This window comes from Terrapene carolina, unplaced genomic scaffold, assembly GCF_002925995.2.
Source record: "Terrapene carolina triunguis isolate 2854851 unplaced genomic scaffold, T_m_triunguis-2.0 Scaffold95, whole genome shotgun sequence".
NCBI classification, from domain to species: Eukaryota; Metazoa; Chordata; order Testudines; family Emydidae; genus Terrapene; species Terrapene triunguis.
The window spans coordinates 47,961,328-47,987,996 of record NW_020664446.1 but is presented as its reverse complement, the minus strand read 5'-3'; the positions used below and the strand labels follow the sequence as shown (position 1 = coordinate 47,987,996).

At 43.4% G+C, this 26,669-nt stretch overlaps 2 protein-coding genes across 2 annotated transcripts; one reads left to right on the top strand and one right to left on the bottom strand.

The window, feature by feature from the left end:
• The first annotated feature begins 13,770 nt into the window (after positions 1 to 13,770).
• On the top strand, positions 13,771 to 15,374 carry ADO (2-aminoethanethiol dioxygenase). Its single transcript, XM_029911364.1, has one exon. It carries the CDS (start codon positions 14,518 to 14,520, stop codon positions 15,244 to 15,246), a length of 729 nt encoding a protein of 242 aa, XP_029767224.1. The 5' UTR covers positions 13,771 to 14,517; the 3' UTR covers positions 15,247 to 15,374.
• Positions 15,375 to 22,802: 7,428 nt separating this feature from the next.
• EGR2 (early growth response 2) lies at positions 22,803 to 24,731 on the bottom strand. The gene is made up of 2 exons (XM_024209608.2): positions 24,554 to 24,731; positions 22,803 to 23,989 (listed from the first exon to the last, which is right to left on the bottom strand). Exons 1-2 carry the CDS (start codon positions 24,729 to 24,731, stop codon positions 22,803 to 22,805), a joined length of 1,365 nt encoding a protein of 454 aa, XP_024065376.2.
• Between the last annotated feature and the right edge of the window lie 1,938 nt (positions 24,732 to 26,669).

Below are 26,669 nucleotides of genomic sequence, written 5' to 3'. Positions count from 1 at the left end.
CTCAGACTGCTTATCCGGGTTTCCAGACGCTGGAACTCGTTCACATACACAAATATACATGAGAGGAAAATCAGATTGATAGCTTGACTTGGAAAAAAGATAATTGTGTCTCAAGTTGATAAAAATAGGTCTAGCAAGTAGGCAAAATTCACAGAGAATATTTCATCCTGATGAAACAACTGCCCAGTACTTTTGCCTGAGTTATTTCTGTTATCTAATGCTGATTATGCTAGGTAGGCCTGGGTAGTAGCAACCATAACACCTGTTTTTAAAAGAAAATTGTAAAAGTTTTTGTTCGGATATCACTGCCCTATATTTTCTTCCCAAATCCTTCCCTCTTGTTGAACACCTGATGCTTTCCTGTTACATATAGTAATAGATGACTTTTCCAGTTTGTACAAATTATACTGTATGGTGGATACTATAATGTCAATTACACAGAAAAGTGCATTGTTCAGTTATTCCACATAACCGGAAACCCACAGAAGCAGAAACCTAAAAGCGACATACTACTGTTTTATATGTGCACTTTCCGATGGTGCCAATAGGATTGGTGCTTCTGGCTCAATGACAGAATATGCTCTACACATTTTCAAACATACCCCGTCAGTTTGGACTCACATATCTGCACAGGCAAAAATCTGGATCTGTCTGCACTAATATCATTTTGTCTAACTACTAGTTTTGCATGTAAAAATTCTGTTTGCAAAAGTAGAAAATATCCTTGTCAAACTGTGGAAAGAAGTTTTAGAGGTTGAGAGCATTTTGAAAATCTGACCTCAAGTGCCAAATTCATCTCTGGTGTAACTTCCCTGTCCTCAAGCCAGGGATGAATAAATTTCTAATGTCCACTAAACAGATCATCCATTTTTCTTCTGTAGGGATGGTCAAAATATGTTATGGGAAAAGATGGTCAAAGTATTACGAAGGAAGAGAGTTTAATATAACTAGGCTTCTAATGAAATTTTCAGCTTCTGCCCATAAATTTTAAACAATTCTATAATTTTAGTTACATTAAAATATGTTTGTGACATAAATGAGCAATTTTTTCTTTTAGTCAACTCCCTTTTTCCTTTATGGTTACAACTCATCCCCATTACAGTTAAATATCACTAGAATTCACACAAATTCAGACTGATATTAGATAATGGATACAAAAGCAAAATAATGAATCAAACATTTTTGTATAAAAAAATAAAAAATCCAGATTACAAAGTAGGTAACAGATGCTGCTCTAACTCACAACAGGGACTAAACTGGCCCCTGGCCAGACTACTGAATCTGTACCAAACAACCTGTATTAACACCAATTAAATGTTAATTTCACCTTTTATAAATCATACATATATATAAAAGTTGATTTCAGTCCCAATACACACAGGCCAAGAAGACACTATTATCAATGGATTGGATTTTGATCTCATTTGCCCTGGTTTAAATACAAAGCAATCCCACTGAAGTCAACAAAGATTCTTTGGATCTACACCAGTGCAATGAGAGCAGAATCTGGTCCAGTAATTTTTTCACCAAAGTAATAGTGTTGGCAGTTACTGGTTCTGTCAGTAACAAGTGTGGATTGAAGGGTTTATTTGCTGATTTATATGCTGCCAGCTCCACTCACTTTTGTTATAACTCTTGCAAACAGAATTCCACGGTATCCCTCCAAGGCCTTAATTTAAAATGGATCCTGTTTCAACGGCAGACCAATACAGATTACTTATCTCCATTAGTTCATTTTTCTAACAAGCATCACTCCGACTAGGGAAGACAGAACAAAAAAGAAATGTGTTTATACCAGTATTTACACACAACAAAATGAAAAGAATCCAATCTCAGACAAACAAAATGTACTAAATATGTCCTAGTACTAAAAACAAAGAAGATAATCCCTTTCTTCAGTCCTCCCAATGCTAATAGATAGAGGCTTGTGTAATAAACAACCTGACCTCTCCAGCAATTACTCCGTCCTCAAAACTTCAAGCCACGTTTTCTCCAAGATATTTACCTCAGTGGCACTCATGGATCTGTGGGATTCACAGATCTCTAATACTGCTTCTTCAGAGCTCACTCTCTGAGCTAAAAGCAAAATCCACCTTTAGCTTCAGCAACTGGCCAATTTAACCTGCCACCAACCAGCTCCCAATTCTAGAACTCAAAGGCATATATGAAAGCAACCGAAGAGTTTCCATGGCGACTACCAATGTCACCTCTGTAAATATTACTGTCAGTGGACACGGACCCCAGTCATATGACAGGAATATTAACCTCTGTGACATTGGCCCAAGTCAAGTGACTGATGACAGAAAATAAGGATGGGTCTCTAACCAGCACTCCTGTGTGTCACTCATTTATTACAAATGTAATGACTAGTGAGTGTAGCATTCATTACTGGGCACTGTGTTACCCTCCACATCATCCAGCCAGTAGATGGTTCCTCTAATCCTCAGAATCCAGGAAAAGGAAAGGTGTCTCAAGAGAGCTGACAGCTAGGTGAGAGCAGGAACAGCAGACTGCAGGTTGCTGCAGCAGCAGGAGAGCTAGAGGGCTAAGGAAGCACAGCAGGAGAATCCAGGGCAGTGGCCTGCAGGCAGGAGGCCAGCATGAGACAGGTTACAAGAAACAAAACTCTTGCCTCGAGACCCCAGTATTGAGCTGCCCACAAGGGCTGGGTTAGGAACGATTGTTTTGGTCATTGATTGTAATTGCAGAGAGGGTACACGTGCATCTTTTATTTTTGGCAGTCCTAACAGGGCAACCCCCTTACAGAAAAAAAATGGTGCAACTGTTTAAGGGAAGCCAGCGACAGCTACAGCGGGTAGAGCTGAGTGCTTGAAGTACCTACAGTACTGGCCTCCACACTCATGATGCAGCCAGTGTGCTAGCAGACTAACAGCCCACGAAACTTGCAGCAACCCCCTGCAGTGGGATCAGTTGCAGAACTTCCAGTGTCACATTCTATATTGCCTTGCACCTTATGTAGTCGTATTTACACCTGCACAGAGGGAGGTAAAATTTGACAATTCTGATTTAGCAGCATTTTACACTGTATAATGTAAATTATGCAAATGACTCCACATGGTGCAAGGCAGTGGAGAATCCAGACCCTTGAATGTTGCAGAGTACCAGCTCTCCTACAAAGGGCCCAACTGTACCATTCTTGAATAACTGATTTTCAGAGAAAAACTTGCCACGTTGCAATTCTTCCTGAAAAGAATTCATACGTCTTTCTACTAGAATTTGCGCCGGTATTTTCCCAAAACAGGAGATTCTGGTTCCTAAGAGGCATATTTTCAAAGCTTTGAGGAGAGATGTATGTACCAACTATTAATGCGGTCATGATACTCTGGGACATGGGATAAATGAGGCCCAGGGCCTGATTCGCCTCTAGTGTCAATCACAAGTACCTCAAATGAAGTCCGCGGAGTTTCACCAGTGTGACTCTGGTGTAAGGAGAATCTGATCACTATTTTTAAAGCAGGGTATTCTCACTTGAATAAAGGGAATAGGATGATACCATTATTTTAATCCTACAGCTACTAGGTCAGTGGTTCTCAAAGCCGGTCCGCCGCTTGTTCAGGGAAAGCCCCTGGCGGGCGGGGCCGGGCCAGTTTGTTTACCTGCCACGTCCACAGGTTCGGCCGATCGCGGCTCCCACTGGCTGCGGTTCGCCGCTCCAGGCCAATGGGGGCTGCGGGAAGGGCAGTCAGCACATCCCTCGGCCCACGCCGCTTCCCGCAGCCCCCATTGACCTGGAGCAGTGAACCGCAGCCAGTGGCCGCCGCGATCGGCCGAACCTGTGGACACGGCAGGTAAACAAACCGGCCCGGCCCGCCAGGGGCTTTCCCTGAACAAGCGGCGGACCGGCTTTGAGAACCACTGTACTAGGTGACACAGCAGAAGCAATGGTAGCCCTGCACTTAAAACTTTTCATGAACCAAGAATAAATGTAAAAACCTACAGGCCTGACCCTATGCCACTGAAATCCATTGCAAAACTCCTGTTGACTTCAAGGGGAGTAGAATCATGGCCTACAGTAACACAAATGTATTCTATATTGCAGGTCTCTGAAAGCAAGCAAAGTATACGCTCTCTTCCTGACGCGAGTGTTAATGGGAGTAACATACATGGACTGAGACACAAATATAAAAGTCCGACTGTAAATGTTGGCAGTTGATGAGAATTATGAAGCAAGTCCTAGTGAGTGTTCAATGGCGCCTTTCCTTGGACATTTAGAGCAAAATCTTGTCCTGTCATTTGAAGGTGAGTTGTGGGGGAAGAGGGAAGAGAGCTGCTTTCCCCCCAGCTCACTCACTGGGCAATACTTTCTTATTAGCACCTCATCCTGCACAATAAAAGCCAACTGGAGTTTGCCCATTGATTTTAAAGGGTGCAAGATTGGGAACTAGGTGAGGGGCCCACCAAATAAATCTGCTGAATGAAACTGTCAGATCTAAGGGTACGTCTATACTTACCTCCGGGTCCGGCGGTAAGCAATCGATCTTCTGGGATCGATTTATCGCGTCTTGTCTAGACGCGATAAATCGATCCCGGAAGTGCTCGCCGTCAACGCCGGTACTCCTGCTCCATGAGAGGAGTACGCGGAGTCGACGGGGGAGCCTGCCTGCCGCATCTGGACCTGCGGTAAGTTCGAACTAAGGTACTTCGACTTCAGCTACGTTATTAACGTAGCTGAAGTTGCGTATCTTAGTTCGAAGTGGGGGGTTAGTGTGGACCAGGCCAAAGGAGGCATGGCTTAGAAAACTGCAGATGTGATCAGCCTCTCAGCCCATTTGTAGGGCTGCTGTTCACAGCAAGCACTGTGTGGTATCTCATGCTGCTTCTTCCTTTTCGAAGCAGCGGTTAGCACCACTACTGAACACATTGTACTCAGTCAGCCACACTGACCCATCCTACCTCCACAGTGTGTGTAAACCCCTGATGCTAAAAAGGTGTCATTACACACACACTCTCTCTCTCTCTATATATATATATATATCTATCTCATCTCACCAGGATCTGAGTTAAGAGCTTTTGTACATAAAATCTATTTATGTAAATGACTCCTATACATTATATTACTTCTGAATGCATCTATGTAAACTAAATATCATCTGGTTTAAATGCAGCCAGCAATAAAGAGGCACAAGGGAAAAATCAAAAGCATAGTACTTTTTTTTTTATTATTAATTGTGTCTTTACTACTGTCAATTACAAGACTAAAAAAGTGTGTCTCATTATTATGGTGTGCAGTACATTGCAAGATGATCCAATTTAATTAGATGAATTCCCATTTGTTTCTAATTACATTCTTCATAAAACAATATCTGGACACATTCCTGTTGATATATTTTTTATTTAGATGATTATGCAGTAGTAAGGAAGGAGGAGAATATAGCTTTTTATGGCCTCAAAGATTCAGGCTAGTTTCTCTAGTTTTGATAGTATCTGAACACCCAGTAAAACGAATGTCAACTAAAGGAACACTTTACTAACTCCATGGATGCATGCCACAGGCTTAGGCTGCAAGATTCAAAATGAAACTTACTCATTGTTCATGGATCTTGGAAGAACTAATAAATCCTTACTTGAGCATCCAAACCTCTGACTAGATACATATCTGCTTCCGGCAATATCTTCGGGGCCAAATTTCTTTCCATGTTTACCTCGCATTTGTTATTATGGCTTTCCCAGATCACAGGACTTTTGGCGTTTGCCAGAGAAAACCTCTGCTAGCTTTGCATTAGTTCTGTTCTGATTTCAACAGAACACTGATTCCTCAACAGGGTGATATATTGATATTAACTGTGAGAGATTAAAATCCATTAAATATTGAGTTTCTGGATGTGTAGACATCCATTTCTCATAAAATGGAAGTGTTACTTTACTTCATTTTAGATTTTTACTCTGCTGTAACAAGCTAACCATGTTGGGCCTGATTTTCAAAAGAGATCAGCTCCCATATAGGCACCTAAGTAACAGCCAGATTTTCAAGACTGCTCAGCTCTCAGCAGCTCCCACTGTGACACTTGTAGACAGATTTTCAAAAGAAATAAGGACCCAATATGCTGAGCACTCTTGAAAACATGGTTTATTTTGGTGCCTAAATGGGATCTGAGCTCCTTTGAAAATATGGGCCATTGGGACTGACCTTGCATGAAAGCGGTCCTTACTCATGTGAATAATCCTGTTGAAATAAAGGTCCACTAAGTTACAGGGATATTCATGTGAGTAAAGATTAGAAAGTCTTTTCCCAGGAAGTAGTTCTTGGGCATATAATGGCAGTGCTGTGAAAGATTGTTGAACTACAGAGTTGAGTTCATCTTTACAGCAGTGATGGGGGCAAAGCAACTCCTATTTCTTGAAGTCCTCTGAAATATCTTGTTGATCAATGCAACAATATTCTCCAGGACCCATATTTATGATCACCTATGTAATCTGCCCATCTTTAAATAAAAAAGGACACTGCACAACACTGGGAAAGTGACAGAATTTCAACTGAAAGTTCTTTCCCTGAAGAAAGAGGGGTATTTTTCCCCTTTCTCTCCTATGTTTTCTCTATTCACTGTCTCATTCAAATAAGGCATTACCTGGTAAAGCTTAAGCATTAAATTGTGTCAGCAGTGCTGCAGCACTGGGGGCAAACGCCACACCCGCTGTTATGGCTGGAGACATTCTTCCTGCAAGCAGAACACCTCCAGGATCTATGAGGCAGAACATGAAGGTGCAGCAATGGCTAAATACTTTTAAAGGAGCATGCATTTCCCCCAGAACCAGTCCTGGACAGTCACAGTGCAGAAGGTGGGGCAGGACCTTGATTGCCTTATTGTTTATCACAGCAGTCTAACACTCTTCTCTGATGTAATCAGAGATATTACGCCTGATTCTGATCTGACTTTCTCCAGTGAAATCAATGGAGCTAAACTTATCTGAGATCAGAATGGGGCCCATTCTCTCTCTTAAGTCATGCACTAAGGACCATCCAGCTACACTCACCTTCCTCCTCTAAATCACAAGTCCTGCTGTAGGCTGTTCAGTAACAAGCTGTCAACATAGCTCTCACTACTGATGTGTTTTATATAGAAGTTAATTGTGCCTTTAATTCAGAGGTCACAACAAATGATGAGCATAACAAAGTGGGAATTATGTGGCTAATGATATACAGGATGTATATCAGTGAGGCAGTGGAATAGGCGTGTGGGAATCTTGATATATATATGTAAGATCTGTCTGAAGTCTGATATATGAACCCAATTCATGCCTTTTGATTTCAGTGCAGTTACATCAGGGATAAATTTGTCCTGCTTAATTTCCTCTGTTTCCCCGGTGCTATGTACATTTTCCTAAAAATAATTGATAACTGACTTTATTTTACTCTGATACACAAATTGGGTGAGGTAATATATTTTATTGGATCAACTTCTTTGGCAAGAGAAACAAGCTTTCAAGCTACATAGAGATTTTCTTCTTCTCTGTAAACCATTACTGGAGAGACAGCAAATATTATGGAAATGCTGTTGGCTCTCTCTCTCTTTTTAGTCTTGCTCTCCTAATCTAAAGCATATTTGGCTTGTGTTCATAGTCATCCATTCGACTGGTGGTTGCTATTTTTAAAAAGTTGTGTTGCCTTACAAATTCATTGACAGGAATATTGCTAAAAAAGCTCAGCTTTCTAAACAGATATCACTTTGTTGAGGATTGCAGATCTGTGTTTATACACAGCAATGTAAAAAATTGTCTAATTTTAAATTATTTAGCAAATGATTTAATACCTTGTGAGATGGTCCAATGTTGTGACATTTGATTAACCATAGCTAACAACTGACATTGTACAATGAAATGTATGTCCATTCATGGTCGTTGATCTACCTGACCAATACCCGTATCTATAACTTCTATGAGCTGATCACACCCTTAGTAGTTAATCAGTATCAGAACAAGTTAACAGGAACTGGGAAGGAGGTCCTAGAAAACAGTAGCAGTCAGTGAGTGATACTTCAGGAACACAGGGGAAGTTCTAGAAGAGGGTGGCAGTTTGGAAAAGAAAATTTGAGAGAGAGAAACTGGCAGTCTTTGGGAAGGGCTCTGAAGAAATAGAGGAGGAATGGCAGAAAGAGGATGGGAAAATGCAGAAGAAGGACAATGACAGCCGTAAAAGCATGCAATGCACATCTAAGCACGACCTATGTCTCATGGAAGAGGGACAGAGCAGGAAACCAAGACTGGAGCCAGATTCTGATTCACAATGGTTTTACAGATCCTGGCCATCACATTAACAATGCAAAGCAGTCTTAAGTGCCCTGGACATTCCCCCTCCATAAATGTAGGCTGCAAAGTCTCTCTTTTCCCCCCACATTCAAGGTGGGTGAGGACCGGTGAAGAAATCAGCTTTGAAGCAGAAAGTGGGATTTGTTTATTCCATTGGTTTGGCTGAATGGCTTGATTCTGTTATGGGTTGGACTTTTATATTAATGTTCTGAAAATGTGTATGATATATATTTTATTTGATGTACAAGCGCCATAAACTATTGGAAAGGCACTGTGTGTCTTTGTTAGAAACTGAAATAAATATATTAAATAAAAATATTAAGCATCAAGAGGTGATCAATTGTAGAAAGTAAAATTTATCATCAATATGGCCTGGGGAATCCTGCTGCAAAGATGAGGCATTATAAAATGGTAACAATAATAAACTAATAATAATAATAATATACACTTCGGTAGTGCCTTTCATCCAAAGAGCTCACTGGAATTTACAAATATCACTTAAGATTCACAACCTCTCTGTAAAGCAGGTGTGACCCAACAACCCCTTGATGTCAAATTAATTTGGCAGAGGACACAGAAGGTGCATAGGGTTTTACAAGGATTCCATGGGTTGGATATCTGCATAACAGTTCACCAAAAGGAGGCATGTCAGGTCTCTACCCAGAGCCAAAATCCCACTGGTCAACATAATCATTATGAAATGTATGCAGAGATAATATTTAAGAAGTAATGTATCTATATTGAAAATTATGGTCTTACGGTCTTGGAGTTAAGGCAGGTCACCAGGAGGTGATGTACCTCTGAAATGTTCCTTTCAGGCAGAAGGTAACCGACACCCATCTTCCTGTCTGGTCATGTGTGTACTGTGTGCCTCACACTGCATGCTTATTTGTATACTCAGATGTGGACTGAGTGAATGTGAAATCTACAGGAAGAAACAACAAACAAGGGGGTGTCCTGTATATGAATAAAGACAAAGGACATGTCTGCTGTTTCTTGGAGTCCAATGAGACACAATGAATTCTTCATTTAGAAGGCAAACGGACAGCGAGTTTGTCTCAGGAAAGGAGAATCACAGCCAGCCTGACCGAAAAGCGCTGCAAGAATTTTGGGTGAGCAACATTCTACAAGCCATGAGAGTATCTGGTTAATTAAGTATAGGCTCCAGAATGCATACTTCTACTTAATACCACTTGATTCTCTATGCTCTGTTAAATAAACTGAGGCTTGATTTCACTATAAATAGATCTAAGTGCTGTGTGTTAAGCAGAGCAGTGATCTGAGGTGCAAGTAGTAAGCTGAGGTGTACTGTTTCTTTGGAAGCAGTGAATCTGTGAATACTGTGAGCGTCCAGTGGACACTCCAGATGTTCAGAGGGCTTGAGGGTTGGAATGTGCCCATCACTAACCTGTGGAGTGATAGTAGGGCCTGCGAAACCTAGAGGGAAGTGCTTGTGTTGCCTGTGGACAGTGGAGTTGTGGAGCTGACCCATGGCAGACACAGGACAAGGCTTCCTTGTGCTAAGGGCAGGTGGTAGCAAGGTACCTCACAGCCTTCAGTACCCCCAGGAAGCATCACAGAAGGCAAGTATTATACACAGGTTTACAGAGTGATAAAGTGAGGTACAGAAAGGTTAAATCAGTAGCAGAGCTGAGATTAGAACCCAGGGGTCCTGGATCCTGGTCTTCTGTGCTAACGTTACTCAGACTTCTTAAATGACCCTATGAACTTGGCATCTCTACTCCAGTGAAACTGTTTCACCTGGCAACACACAATAGGAACCGATGGGTAGAAGAGTAAGCATTCAAGCAATTATCTAGAAGCATAAAATGCGATCGCTGAGAGCGTAAATGTCCAAACAAATGTTTGTCCTGAGTTAGCATGTCTATGACTGAAAGGATCTATCATTAATACTGTGCTCTTGGCTAGAGTAACTGCTAAAAATAATTGCTTTTACACCTCCATAATTGTTTGGTCCTGCAGAATAGAGCTGAGTAGGAGGGGGGCTTCAGTATGGCATGTACCAACCCTTTTGGCTTCTAGCAGAGTTCCACATGCAAACCAACTTTCTGATGAATGGATTGTCTGCTTATTAACCCACGTACTATGAATACAGACAGAAAGGATCCAGCGCCTCCAATGCCTGCCATCATGCATCTCCTAAACACAAAGAAAGAAAGATGCCTGTTCACAGACTGTAGGCACTCTGGCGGATATTTAAACTCACAATCCATAACAGGTTTCAGAGTGGTAGCCATGTTAGTCTGTATCAGCAAAAACAACGAGAAGTCCTTGTGGCACCTTAGAGACTAACAAATTTATTTGGGCATAAGTTTTTGTGGGACAATGTGGGTTCTAGCCCACGAAAGCCTATGCCCAAATAAATTTGTTAATCCATGACAGCAATTCAAACACCAACAAACTGGTGACCACTTTTCCCCCTCCCCAACAACAAAACAACCAATCAATAAATTCATAAGTAAAACACCCCATCTCAATTCCCACAAAGCACTCAACTTCAATTGAAATCTCAAAGCCCACCAAACTCAGATTTCTCAGCCCTCCCCAGAACCTAATTAATAAAAAAGGGCTTTGCAACATGACCTGTAGAACATGAGCAAATTCCAAAGTTGAGCAGCCTTCTGGAGAATATTCTGTCAGCAGCTCCTTCTCTTCTAAATGGAAAGATGTGGAATATGCTCACCTGATCTCCATCCAGTGCCCCAAACTGCACTTATTTGGCATTGAAGAGAGGAGGAATATGTTCAAAACTCACTCTGGTTATCTGGTTAAGAAACACCTTAGAATCAGAGTATTTCTAAACTTTAGGTGATATGCCGTGAATAAAAAAATACACTTAGCCTAGAGATGAAGGACAGATAAGAAAGGAGAGGAGAGGGCAAACACTGCTAGCTACAAAAAAAGGAAGCTGTCAGAACATTAACTAAAGAGGTAAAGGATTTAACATTTCATTAACTTTGGGCAAGTATTTTTAGCTGTATAATAAACTGAATTACTTAAGGAAAAAGAAAATTGTGGTTTTGATGGAATTTTTTAATACAATGATTTGTGTGCACATGACAGTATCTTACCTTTCTTGGGGTCATTGCAAGCCTACAATACTTAGCCTACAGACTTGTACCTAACATTACACCATACACCAGGGGTTCTCAAACTGGGGATCGGGACTCCTCAGGGGGTTGCGAGGTTATTACGTGGGGGATTGCGGGCTGTCATCCTCCACCCCAAACCCCGCTTTTCCTCCAGCATTTATAATGGTGTTAAATATATTAAAAAGTGTTTTTAGTATATAAAGGGGGTTGCACTCAGAGGCTTGCTGTGTGAAAGCGGTCATCAGTACAAAAGTCTGAGAACCCCTGCCATACACGATGCAATACCCCAGGCAGGACAGACACCATATAACTTATTGCTAAAATCATATCTCATTGAGTAAGTGTATCATTCGTCCACAAAATATGTTCTTCATTTTTAAATTAAGTTGTTGAATTTGACAAGCTGTATCCACTGGGTTCTTATTGAATGTAATAATGACTCTTAAAAACAAACTTTGTATTTGTGGATAATCTAAGCACTATACCCAGATGTACAGAACCCAACCTATGTATTATATATATTTTTTTAACATTAGCTTTAATAAATTTTTTACCATTCAGCCAATCTTTGCAGCAAATCAAAATCAGCTTGTCTTCTTTATTATATTCTAAACATACAAATAATTTTTTTTTAATTTCAAAAGCATTCAAATAACTTTACAATATTCTCTAGGCAGAAGATGTGTTATTCTGTGCACGTGTAATTCTAAGAAGGTAATAAAACAAATATTAGTGCAAATGTGTTTACTGAAAACACATATACTTATGCCTGTTACCAAGTTGTGCAATACAATTACAACAACTTTGTCACGGGCTGAGCAAGAAAAGCACTATCAACACAGGAGTTGTCTCTTATCCTATACGAGAATATATACAGGCAGTAATTAATATTTCATAGAAAATAATTATATGTCATGTGCCAGCAAGGTAGATGCAGTACCTTTTTTTACATCAGATTGTGAGACAGTCCCACTTCTGTATCACCATGGCATGACTAGGTAAAAAGACTGCCACTCATCCCCATTCGACAATATTCAGAATCTTCAAAGGTCATCATTTGGAACCAATGCTCTTGTTGATGATTAGCTTCTGTTAATGACAGGCAAACAATTTAATCAGACATAAAAAAAAGAGGGTAGAGATACCCATGAAGAGAAAAAAAAGAAAATGCTTGCAGTCGCCAACTACCTGTACTAAGCAGACAATCAGATTCTCTAAAAGAAGACAAAGTGTTAGATTTTTTTAAAAGCAACAAACCCGAAGTTCTTAGCAATAAAGCTTATAGAATAAAATAGTTTAGTTATAACAAATGAATAGGGACTAATAATAATAACACCTAAATAATATCTACATAGTCGTTTGCAGAATCACAGCAATTTGCAAACATTAAACGACATATCAACTTTAAATCATTAAATTTCAAAAATAAATTAAAAAGTAGTTTCAGGGACTGCACCTCCTCCTGAGCCCTTTGCCAATTTTTCTAGATTTACAATTACATTTTCTTATGTTTAAAAAGAATACTCTCCCCCATTGTTTTGAGAAAGTTACTTTCCCCTTTTGTTTATGTCGTTCTAAGGGACCAGTCCTGCAAATACTTATGCACCTGAATAAATGGTTTTAAAATGTATCCAGTTCATCTGCATATTTGTTTGGACTCTTGATCCTACATTGTGATCCACAAAGGGAGTCTGCTATTAGAAAAACTGATCACAATGCAGGACTAGTGATTAACTGACTACCCAGAGGAAACAGTGCAAGTGACTGTACACAAAGTGTTGTGCATTGCACAGAGTAAATAAACTGAAAAGAGAGAATATTTGTTCTGTCAATTTAGGTGTTACTTATAACAACATCGGGTAAAAAAAAGTTCAGACATAAGTGTGATTTTTAAGTTATTGGTGTCTCTTTAATGAAGTAGGTCCTGATCTTACAAGTAACTGCACACAAGAAGACCTCTGACTTGAAGTCAATAGGACTCTGCACAGGTACAGAGGTACAGCTGCACACAATAACTTGCAGGATTGAGAATTTAAGCCTCATAACACCACTGTGAAATAGATAGATAAATACTGTTTCCCCATTTTATAGATTGTGAAACTGAGAAAAACAGTTTACTGGCAAAATTTTTAAATAAATGATCACTAATTTTGGGTACCCATCTTGAGATATTTAGGGCCTGAACAATAAAAATCAGGTCCCTGGGTTTCTCAAATTGGACACCCAAATATTAAGGCTGCAGCATTTGAAACAAATGCAGAATTCCTAACTGGGAGAACAGAAAGCTGCTCACAGAAAAACACAGCTTTAATAAGAGCATGTATATGTTACTAGTCAGTATTGGAAATATTTATGCATGTCCAATAATCCCTGATTTTGCCATTACCTGATTGAAAGAACAGGTCTAGGCATCGTAACCTTGGGATTGCAGCTACACCCAGCTCCCGGGACTATTGAAAAAAAAATTGAACCACGCCTCTCCTCCTGAGTTTCTGAAGGTATTTATATCTATATAAGTTTCAGGCTACAACACATCAAGAGAAAGGGCGTCCCGTGCACTCAAACAGCTTTAGAGCTTTTCTTTACGGTGGAACCTTTGCTGTGCTGTGTAGTACGTGTCCTGATCTGCACCCCCAGCCCAGCCGTGTTCTGATTGCAATAGCAGGGAACACAGGTGGCCGCATTCCTTGCTAAGCGCTTGCATTTCTAGGACGTCTAGTTCTTTCAGCGCTTCGGTGCCTGGTGCCTTTTTAGGCCCTCGAGGACCATGAGCTCAATAGCCCTCTTCCTGCAGCAGAAAACGCACCGGCCCAGTCCCCTGGGAGATGTAGTTTTCTCTTCCACCCTGAAAGCCTCCTTACCCGGCAGTGCCTATGCCCGCGAACGCGGCAGCTCAGCAGAGCCAGGCAGTTCCCAGCCTACAGCCCCCCGGCGCTAGCCACGCGTTGCCCATCGGGCAGGGACAAGACTGGGCACTGGGCAGAGCCTACTGGGTGGGGTGGGGAAGACTACAAGCCCCATGATGCAAGAGGCCGTGCGCGCCGGCGCAGACGGGCGCGCCCTGGAGTAGGGGGTGGGGCGCGCGGCAGAGAGCAGCGCCCGGGCGGGCACTGCCGAGTGCGCTAACCTAGGAGCGACCATGCCCCGGGACAACATGGCCTCCCTGATCCAGCGGGTGGCCAAACAGGCCCGCATCACCTTCCGGGGCCCGGCGCCGGGGCCGGGCTTCGGTGAGAACCTGCACCGGCTGCAGCAGCTGCTGAACGAGGTGCGGGCCGAGGACCTGCACCTTGTCCCGCGGGGCCCGGCGGCCGTGCCGGGGGCGGGCTGCTCGCGGGCCGGGGCCGGCGCCGGGGCCGGGGCGGTGCCGCCGGTGAGCTACATGCACATCTGCGAGACGGAGAGCTTCAGCATGGGCGTGTTCCTGCTGCGGAGTGGGGCCTGCATCCCGCTGCACGACCACCCGGGCATGAACGGCATGCTCAAGGTGCTCTACGGCAGCCTGCGCATCGCCTGCCTGGACCCGCTGCCCCCCGCCGCGCCGCCCGGCGCCCGCCGCCGCGCCCTGCTCCGCTCGCGCCAGCTCTGCACGCCCGCCTCGCCGCCCTGCCTGCTCTCTCCGCACACCGACAACCTGCACCAGATCGACGCCGTGGACGGGCCGGCCGCCTTCCTCGACATCCTGGCGCCCCCCTACGACCCTGAGAACGGCCGGGACTGCCACTACTACCGCCTGCTGGAGGCGTCCGCCGGCCCCGCCGCCGATCCCCACGCCCTGCCCCGGGAGGTGTGGCTGGTGGAGACCCCGCAGGCGGCGGATTTCTGGTGTGGCGGAGAGCCCTACCCCGGGCCCAAGGTCTCCCCTTGAAGCAGGCGCGGCCCCTCTCACGGTGAGGCTGCGCCAGAGCCCTCTGAGGACGGACCGCTTCCCCCTCCCTCGACTACTTCTTCCCCGGCAGTGATCGTGTGGGGCCCGCTGGAGTAGGGGGCCCCTCCTCCTCCTCCTCCGGCAGGAGATCGAAGAGCCGACAGCAGCGGGACGGGAGGATCTGGCTTGTGCCGTGGCTCACTCGAGATGTCGCAGCGGCTGCACTCGCTGTACAAAAGCCATAGTCACGATTTCCTTCCCAGCCGCCTTTGAAGTAATGCTAGTCACTACAGCAGGCCTAGCTCCTAGTCCGGGGGTGCGGAAAGCCACTCCCCAGCCTCCCCGGGGCAGTTGGATGCGTTGGGAGAGTATTTGTGTGCATGTCTTGGGCTATCATTTTCTCAGTTCAGCTCATCAGTTCCAACAATGAAGCATCCATCTGCTGGGGCCATGGGCTGCACTCTTCTAGGGTACTGCTTCTCTACCAATGGATAATTGCAGTAGAAACAACTTTTTATACACAGACCATGCCCCAGAGGAGCTGATTGCCACTAAACTAAGGGTGAAAAAATCTTGTGTGTTTCTGCCAATGGCCCACACAGGAGAGCAGTTTCTGGGGCAGATTATGGTACCATTTCCCTGTCCAAATCATCAGAAAGACACCAGCCAATTAACTCACACAGGAAACCCAAATCATAACCCTGGGTGATTTGGTGTGCTTGATCAGGGCAGTTATACAGACTTAGCTGCTTTATGGTGGCTGAGCATCTCCTACTCCTGACTAACGAGAATAGCAATATCCAGCCAGAACTACCGCTGTTAATTACATAGACTGTATTTGCAGGAAAGCTACAAAACTAAAACCTCTTTGTGCTTACTGCCAAGCTTTTTGAGTGGAGGGCACTAAACGATCCAGTGGATTTTTTTCCTCCTTTTGACTGATGTGAAGACATGCAAAAGTAGTACTGTTTAAACTTCCACACAACTGAATGTTAAAGTAAATATCAGTATTTTGTCTAACCACTTAGGACACCCCTCTTTCATCCCCCCCTTCTTCCTAAATTTAAGAGAATAAATGCAATAAGAAACTTCACTCTTCTATAAGGCATGTTTGTAAGTGCTCTGAAAACTCATGAGGTGGTATTTCCAGCCTGTCTAGTCCCACTGACAGTGACTCCTCAAACGCAGCTTCCCTACTTTGTGGGTAGGAATAGGGAGTTTGTCCCCACAACCCAAGGTAATAAACAAATGGGGAATCTTCTGTTTGTTGGGGACTGTCTCTGAAATGAGCATCAAGAAGATCTATATGGAACTAGCAAGACACCGAAAACTCTTGGGCCAGGAAATGCTCCTAGAATTAACACTAGCCATTTCTAAGGTTACAGTTAATTATAAATTAAGGTTTGTCACATTTTAAAGGGACATTGTCAGATAAACTACTTTAAACATTCCTTAAGTTACATAAAACATAAGATTAAAACTGAAAACTTGTAAAATTCTTTGCTATTTATGTTTGTACATTTCTTTGATTGATGAAAATAGAACAGCTTCTAATCAATTTCACTTTAAAGCGCTCATGCAGCCCTGTGTTAGGTGGAAACACTACACAGAATTTGTTGTTTTTTTAAACTTCATTGCTTTTTAAATGTTTTGTGGGAATTTTTCTAGTGGTCTTAGAGCTGTATATAAACATAATCCTTTAAATCTGGGACCAGATTTGACCTGAGGACATCCCTTGGAAGTGAGGCCTACATTTTGATACATAACAGAACATTACAGGCTTTATAAGCCATAAGTATTTTCTCTCTTTACAAAAATTGCTTTTTCATACGGCTTTTCATAAACATAGTGTAAAGAAAACAGTGAATTTTGCTTTGCTATGGTGTAAGCAGTTTTGAGGTTTAGTTTGCCTATGATAGAGAGTATGACCTTTCTAACAATGGAGATACTTTTTCTATTAGTGAAATATTCTGTTTATACTACAGGGAAAGATTTTATGTGCCTGCATCTTAATACATACTTTCTACCAGAGACCCAAACTTGGGTAGCCTTGACTTTCCTAGTCTCGTAGTAGTGACTTGAACAGAAAAAATATTGACTTAACCACTTCATAATTGATATACGAACCTGTTCTGGAAGTTTTCCCTTCACTATTTTTTCTTTGCTTTATGCATTTTAAAAGCAGGTTTGTTTTTCCTGTATAGTTGCTTATGTGTGAGTTTTAAAATAATCCTTTTGGGGCTTTGTATTTAACGATACTTCAAGGAGCTTGTTCTTGCCTGCAAAAGATTGGATATGAAATGCACTGGAACACACACTACATTTTCAAATCTGTTTTCTGAAAAATGGAAGATGTTATTTCATGCAGTTTTCATTTATTTTTTGGCACTTCAAAGTGCCTGATTTCTACAGCTGCCATACTTGCTTCTCCTGGAATTCCATTGCAGCTCAGCTTTAAATAATAAATAGGCAGTGAGATCACATGTTCTCTTATATTTAGTTGTAATGCAGTTCTTCAGTATATTATAATATGAGTCTAATTCTCTGTTCTGTAACACTAATAAAGACTTTTTTTTCAGAATTCCTTATGGAAAACAGCATGTAGGGTGCAAGCAGCTCTACTGGAAATACAAACTGCTCCAAAGAGAATTTTTATCTAACCTGTTTTAGTCTCTCTTGTCTTTCTGCTCTCTCTTTTTGCTGTCAGTTTTACACCATATGTAAAAACTAGTCATGATGTTTAATGGGATGTGACTTTAATGCATCTTTAATGGTAGTGATCCCTTACCTTGCATGATGTTCTGGCAACAATCACAGCAGAAGCTTTATTAAAGTGGAGCTAAAAGGACCAGTATTAAAACAAGTCCTAGTGCCAGGAAGAAACAAATAACTAAGATGCATTAAAGAAAAGCCTTTTTGTTTAACAGGTTTTGCAACCTTCATATACTTAGTAATTAGAATTTACTTCAAACGCTCTTACTATCTTTAAACAGAAGGCTCAAGTCTGTTTTGCTGTTCTTTCTCACTGCAGCCTGGGTATTGTGTTTTCATAACAGCAAAATTACTGCTGTTGATGATGAACTATAGAATAAATACAGGATATCTCACAGTTGGCCTCTGATTATTTTCCCTTGCAAGTGTAAAAGTCTTATGAACCCAGCTGGGTGAAAATAATATATATTTTTTCTTTTGCAGTCACAAAGGTCTGTTGTGAATTATTTTTAAATTAATTCATGTATAGTTTATACATCAGAATGAGTCTTTCCTGTTATGTCAGTGAAAATGCCAGGGCCCTGTGACATTAATCTAGCTGTATCTATGGCTTCCTTTCATAAACCTTCTACGCTCCCCATCTAGTCAAAGTGCTGTGTAGTCTCAATATTTTGACATTTGAGGACAGGTGTAAATCTGAGTCAAAGGCATGGATTTAAGAATGTAGTGTCAGCTGTCTTAAAGTTTCTGTTGTAGCCACATTGATTCATCTGTAGTTTTTCTTAAATCAACCTATTTATTATGCATCCTTTTTCTGTCAGGTTTATGCCTCTTTTCTCCTTTAAGTAGGAATGTAATCTTTTAACATGTTAAATTGTTCTGACTCGAGTATATAATCTTGCACTAATACAACTGCAGTTAGATCTGTGGTATATTTTGGACAAACTAGCCATTGCTGAGCTGCAGTCATAGTAGGAGAGCTGCCCTGCCCTGACCATGAATCAATGGGGCTTTGGAACTTTAGCACATTGAAAGAACCAGATCACTGACCATCTCTAATACAGTGAGCTACTGATGCTAAACAAGAAAGCTTTGTTTCCCATAGGGTGGCATTCAACATCCATACAGGTCTTGGAGCTCCTATGTTAAATCAGTCATTAAACATTCAACTGTGTCTTTTGGAAACCACCTCTATATGGTATGAGATAGCAATGCTGAAGTATACTGAAAGCCATGGCGCAATGAAAAATGAATTCCCTCGAGTACCTATGATCTGGTACCTATTAATGCTGGCAGCTATGTTTTCTCACAGCTATGTAGTTCTCGGCTATTAGCAAATAGAGACCTGATTGTAATTAGTCAAAGCTGAACAAAATCAAACTTATTTCATGCTCAGTTTCAAGTCACACACAATAAAAAGGTCCTGGTCTTTCAGGTGCGTGGTGTGAGCTGCTAAGGAAAAGATCAATCTCAGGAAAAAAGGAAACAGCTTTCAATGTTCAACTCTGTTCTAGTGGAGATTGTCAGCCTTTTTACTCTGGAATGTGTTGAGCAGTTTACAGTGCCAAAAAGCTGCACTGAGCTGAAAGTTGCATATAGCTGTCTTGTGGTAGAGCCCTTTAAGGAAGGTTTTTAAAAAAACCAATTATATCTATTCTGTTACCCACCCCCCTGAATTATTGGAGTGTAAAGCAATTAGTGTTCTTCCCACCCACGCTTTAAACTCTTAATATACTTCAGGCAAATAAATGAAGTTTGGTAGGCATAGCTATAATGTGTTCTCTGCCATTTCCAATCATGTTAACTTTTGCAGAACTACTGCAGCTTTTACAAATCTACATCAGAAAATACATAGCAGCAAAACATTTCATATAAAGACAGGCTTTGTGTATTATGCATGTTACTTTAGTTTCTTGTTCACCTGAACCCAGTGCAGGTAGCGTACCCAGTTCAGTACTTCCCACTGTGACTAACTCCCCTATAAAATTAATGAGGGGTTTGCCAGCGTAAAGAGCTGAATTAGGACCTCATAGTGTATGCCAAAGGACCTCCGTTCTAAGTATCTACCCAACCTATCGAGGCATTCACACACAACCTTGGCTTAGGGAAATTAAAGATGGCTAAAGTAAATGAGATATGTGGATAGTCAGCATCTCTTAAGATCAGCCTCAACAATCATATAGTATAACCTAGCATATCTGTATAATGGAAGAAGAAAAACTTCATAGTAGCTTTAAATGTTATGTGATTTTCCTTCTGCAAAGGTCCACATCAAGATTTTTGCTATCATACACATACAGCTAAGAATTACTTTCAGGAGCAGTTTGCTGCCTCTGACAGTAAAAGGCTCAATTCTGATTGAACAATATCAGCTTGTTTTGAAATTTGAGTCACCTGATTTAATTAAAATAAGTACAAGACATGTTTTCAGGTAATCTAAAGAAAGCACATACACACTTGTCTATAATATATTATCAGCTATTTCACAAGAAGGGGTGTACACAGTGAATGTGCAAACAATCTGTACAGCATGAAAGAGTGCCAGATTTTCTGTACAATTGATAAAGTAATTCCTGAAGCCAGGAAGAAACTCCAGTAGTGAGTGAGATATATTCACAGACAGGTCAGGTGAGCAATGTTGTTGCTACCGCTGGTAAAGCTTTTACCTTTAACTTTTGTTTTTAGGCTTGTTGGGTGTACGAAGTTGTGTGAGTTTTTGGCAATTATTTGAGTAAATACTGGGGAGAGCCATCACATTTCTTTGATTCTGTAGCCACAATCTGCCCAGCAGTATGGCAACAGAATTTAGGAAACACTTAGGTGACCATTGGATAGGGACTTGCAGGTTGGCTGTGTTTGGTGAACATAGCTCACAGATGGACTGTGCCAGTGAGGGGTGCCACAAACCCATCGAAACAGGTGATCTCTAAGCCATCACTGTCTATAAGCTCTGCCCTGGTGCAATTCCACTTTCAATGGCGTTACACCCAGGGTGAACTTGGCAAGTGTTTAACAGTTGTACTTACAGCTAATCTTTGCAGGCCTGTCATAGCGGCTAATATCAGCGCACTTTGTTCTAAACAAATGCTACTCAATTGCGGCACTTGTTTGTGGAAACTGAAAGCTCTTTGCACCGTGACCGCTCTTGAGCACTTTCCACAAAGCCGCACACATCTTGACTCGTATCTCAGCTCTGAGACTAGCTTTCTCCGAGTGGGCACTGAGATGATGGTATTTATTTTCCAGAGCCCACTTTGGGAGTTTTAATTAGCCTGCTTTAAATCACGGAACAATAATGAGTCAAAATACAGTTCACCGGTTTAGATTAGCATTTCTATTTATTCCTAGGGGAAGTCCCCACCGCTCTACCAGTTGCTTGTTTGTACACTGGGGACGGGGGAGTGTTTGCATTTCCGTGGGGGGTAGTTTGCACAGTGCAAAAAAAAAAAAAAAGGGTGGGGTGCTGGCGAGTCTCCCCAATCGGAAATAGCGTCTATTATTTGAACCGACTCCAGGAAACTCACGATCAGTACAAAGTGTACGTACCCAAACCACACGTCCCGTGCTCTTTTGGAGACCGAAGGCTACAGCCAGGGTGAAATCCTTGCTTAATTGAAATCATTGGGTGGGAAAGAGGGGTGTCATTAGCTTCAATTGGGCCAGTATTTCACTCAAAATCTAAAATACAGATGAGTGATGTATTTTACAGTAGAACTGTACTGTGAGTCACCTAAAATAAATGTTATATACCTATTGGAGGTGACTAACCAGTGCCTTGGTCTGTATAAACCTAAAGAAACAGTTTTCAACTTAGCATCATTAAGATATTTGTCTCCTTTTATAAACGAGTTAAGCACCGAACCTATTGTTGAAAAAGTATTTATTTACAGAATACTCATAAAGAAACCATCTCTCCTTTGAGTTCTGGTTAGTGGTTGTGTATTATTAGACTATACCATTTCTATTTCAGCTATTGTTCCGAGCGGACAATTGATGTGCCAACTCTAGCAAGATTATTTACATCCTCATCTGAAATCTGACTACAAATGTAACACTTTTAAGTCACAAAAACAGTGCGTACAAAAATATAGTTTCTAAAAAATACAAATATTAATGGGCAGAAATGTACAGCCATACTAAGATCAGGGACTGAACACGTTTCTGTCGTAATTAATAAGGCAACCCATTTACATGCAGACACTGAAACACTGTCTCCATCACACAAGGCACCAAGGACACTTCAACACGTTTGCATGCATCCTAACAGCAGAGAATATACGTACATCCCACCTTCAATAAATTAACTTCTCTGACGCTCATTTTGATAGATCACATAAATGCTTTGCCTCCCCCCATCCCCAAAGGCTGAGAACTCAACAGTGCACATCAAAAAATACACAAAATCGGAGTGAATATACGCTGAAAAATAGCCATTTAAAACTCTGGAAACCACCTGTCCCTTGTTCCGTCCCATCAGATTGCACTTCTGTGCTCCAAGTCAGTTGCACTGATATTGCTGAAAGGATTTACATTTACACGCAACCACTTGGATTCCTAGTCAAGGGCCCCAGAGCGTGTGCCCGTCCCCGCTTCCTCCTCACGGCACATCAGCCCCAAGGCAGTGAACGAAGCTATAAAGTGCACAGTGGTTCAGCCCGCCGCCAGCCGAGCATACACGGTACCCCCCGTGCTGGCCAGGCCGCGCTCTGCAGAGTCAGTCCCCAGCCCCTCTCCGGCGGCCGGGGCGGGAGGTGTGAGGGCGGGTCGGGCCGGGCCGGGCAGCGCTCGGCGCTACGCCGTGGCGCCCGGGGAGCAGGCGATAGTGCGCGCGCAGGGGGGCTGCCTCAGGGCGTCCTGGTCCTGGAGGCGCAGGCAGCCAGGCTTCCCGAGCCGGCGGCGCTGCTGCTGCCGCACACGGCGCCTGGCGGGGGCGCGGCCTGGGCGCTGGCCCCGCTGGAGGAGGAGGGGGCGGCAGCGCCCTTCCTCTCCTTCTGGCGCAGGTGGATCTTGGTGTGGCGCTTTCTCTCGTCGCTGCGGGCGAACTTCCGGCCGCAGAAGTCGCAGGCGAAGGGCTTCTCGCCCGTGTGCGTGCGGATGTGGGTGGTGAGGTGGTCGCTGCGGCTGAAGTTGCGCATGCAGATGCGGCACTGGAAGGGCTTGTGGCCGGTGTGGATGCGGATGTGCCGCGTTAGCTCGTCCGAGCGGGAGAAGCGGCGGTCGCAGCCCTCGGCCGGGCACGGGTAGGGCCGCTCGTGCACCGGCGTCTTGCTGGGCCGGTTCGGGTACTTGCGGGGCCGCAGGATGGGCCGCAGGGGCAAGTTGTGCGGGCTGTAGGCGCTGGCGGGCAGCCGGCCGCCTTCCCCGCCTCCCCCTGCTGCCCCGGCCCCCGGCCCGCCCAGGGTGAAGTTGCGGATGGTGGAGAGCGGCGTGAGCGGCGGCGGGACCCTGAGGGAGTCCAGGGGGCACGGGAAGGGCTTGCGCTCGGGCGGGGCGTGCAGCTCCCGCTGGCACTGGGCGGGCGGGAAGAAACCCGGGTAATCCGGGATCATAGAGAAGATCCCGCCGTCCGCGGCCGCTTTGGGGGAAGGGTAGGACGGGGGCGGGTGGTAGGGCAGAGAGCCCCCGGCCGAGGCGGGCAGGAAAGCGGAGGAGGGGTCCTGCTGGTAGAGCTCCCCGCAGCCCGAGTAGGGAGGCGGAGGTGAGTACAGGTGCTCCAGGTCTCCGGGCTGGTTCTGAGCCATGCTGCAGCTCAGAGCGCTGCTGGCCAGCGGGTTGGGGGAGGCAGAAGATGCTGTGGAGGAAGAAGTGGCCGATGAAGAGGGGGTGCTGACCCCCTGCAGGATCCCAGCGCTCACGATGTTAATGATCCCCTCCGGATAGCAGCCGGCTCCTGGGTACTGAGGGTCGATGGAGAATTTGCCCATGTAGGTAAAAGTCTGATTGCGGGAAGCAGAAACTGCTGGGGCAAAGCTGCTGGCATAAGGCAGATCCAGGGACCTCTTGTCACTCATGTCAATATTGATCATTCCATCTGGGAATTAAAGAGAGGCGATCGGTCAGTGCACGGCCACCCTCCACTCCCAAGGACACCTGGCTGCTTTCAGGACTATGGCTTCACCATGTTCTTCGCCCTTCTAAGAAGCATGTTATCAACACGGCCAAATACTGTCTTGTAGTTCACTTCCAGGTGTCCACCTGCCTATATGGGGCGGGGGTTCTTTCTCCCTCTGGACGCTTTAATTTACAAGGGACATATATTGCACTAATTTCAAGGCTCGCCAGTCCCAACTTTATCTTAGTTTAATGCACACACAAAATGGATTACAGAATGCCTTAGAGTAGCCTAACCACATTGCTGCGGACAACTTGCTGTAGTCCTTTACACTGTTATTTCTCAGCATGCAGACGTTAATCCAATTAGAAACAAGCACTCTGATTTATGTATACATTAACACATGTTGCCACTGACCTAATCAGCAAATTCTTTTCTAGTTTTCTTTCTGTTTCGCTTAAATGTGATCAGCAGCGTACAATGGGACCGCAAGTCAGACAAGTAAACACCCTGCACATGCACAGCTTAAAAAGTGATGCTTACCTCCTGTCACACTGCTCATCTGGTCAAACGGTCCTCCTAAATCAGCATTGGGGAAGATTGTGACCGAAGTTGGCAATGTGGTAGCGATGTCATCCACAGGGTAAATGTTTTCGGATAGCTGATGCACAAAACCACTGAGAGTTACTGGAATTTTGTCTACGGTCTTGGCAGTCATCATTTGGTCAATAAACAACCTTGAAAACAACTTTCACTACTTGTAGTGTTAATACTATAGGGTTATTTGTTTCTTCCACGCTAAAAAAAAATCAAGTAAATTTATACTTAAAGTCTGTTACTGCCTCTGTGTTGCTCTGTAAAAGCCCAGTAGTTGCTGTAGTGTTATTGTAACAGTCAGTGTCCCTTGCAGAGCTGTTAATCACTTGCAGCTCTCAGTAGATGGAAAGTGTTGCAGTAAGTATTTATGGGGAGGCCCTGAATGCCCAGGACGTCACTGCCCATATAAGGACTGAGGAACAGGGAAGGGCGAGCCGGGCGGAATCATCACATGGGAGATTAGCATGCGGTCTCTCTGTAGTCGGATCCGGGCCCGCTGCAGCTGCTCCTCTCACAGGCAGGCTGATGCTTGGCCGCGGATTTTCGGCAACGGACCGTAACTTTTTATAAAGATAGTAATAGATCCAGTGCACGCAAATCGGGAAAGCCTGTGGGAGGTGCTTGTCTCGCTCGCAGAGCACGAAGCACCGAGCGAGGGATATTCCGGTTTCTTAGGCTCTTGCCTAAAAAGGCGAGGATCCGGTCCCTGAGGGCTCCGCCTCTCCATGCCTTTTTAGGAGTCGTTCCGGAAAATTAAACTTCGGAAAGAAAACGAGCGGAGCCGAGACAGTACAGTCAAACCCCTACTCACTTTTTTATCAGCTTTTAACCGCAAGCGACGAATCAGAAAATAGCTACATTCACGGAATCTGACTTCTTTTTTCTGAATTGCTGGTGGAAAGAGACACTGATAAGAGTGAATGTGGTATTGCTTTTTTGGAAAGTGTGTGATCTATTTATACTGTAGCGAAAACGGAACTTTTTCTTGTTGTTGTTGTGGCTGCCACTGAAGGAGAGTAACAGAATAACAACAAGGCTGAGCTTAATGTAGTTTTGTCCCAGCAGAAAGAGCCGAGGCCTCTTAACCAAACCCTCCAACTATAGATTCCCTGGATTTCCAATGAAGCTGGCTCGTGTCCTAGATAGGGGTGTTCAGTTTCTTTAGGAGATTGACCCAGAGTTGGAGTAGTTATGGTCTTTCTCCGGAATGATCTCCTCCAAACGTCCACTGAAGTAACAGGTTTCTCTTAGATCAGGATGTAACTAGTTGCACTGTTATAGATCTGTATACTTCTCTGGTCACTGCAGTTGCGAAACACATGCTACATAAGACACTTTTCTTGCATCTCTTGATGGAAAACCTAGTTTCTATCGTATTTTTAGAAATTAGTTATTGTACTGCATTATTTTGTAAATAAAGCTGCCGATGGGGATAACTTTTTCCTTAATGATACATAATCAGTGATCATTTTACAGGGTTACTTCCACCAGTGCAGTTTATTTTCATTAGATATAGAGGATCAAATTCTGCACTGCCTTACACAGCCTATTAATATCCATATAGAATGCAAAGTAGCGCAGATTTGGGCCTATGATTTGGATAGGGACCTGATAATGTCTGCTTCCTTAATCTAAACATAAAACAAATTTGATACCGGCAAGTTTGAAAGTAGAACATTCATCTGCAGAGGATTATTGAGAAAAATATAGCTAGCAGGGACAAAACAAAGGGACTTTTATGGTCCTGAAATGTATGTTCCCAATTATTTTATTTTGCCAAACAGAAGGTACTAAACTATCTCCCCAACTTATTCTGAAGAGAAAACATTTCTTTCCAATAACGGCATCTCAGAACACAATTAAAAAGGACGAGCTGGCTTTTTATTGGGAAAAAACAGAAGAGAACAAGATAGATATTTCAGTTTTCAGCGTGTGGTAACTAGCATGTAAAACTTGCAACCGCACTGCTGACAGTCTCCACTGGAAAGATCTCCTATCCGTAAAACTTCTTGCTCAAGCGCCACGCTGTGGAAAAGGTGTCAACTGCAGGTTAGACGAACTA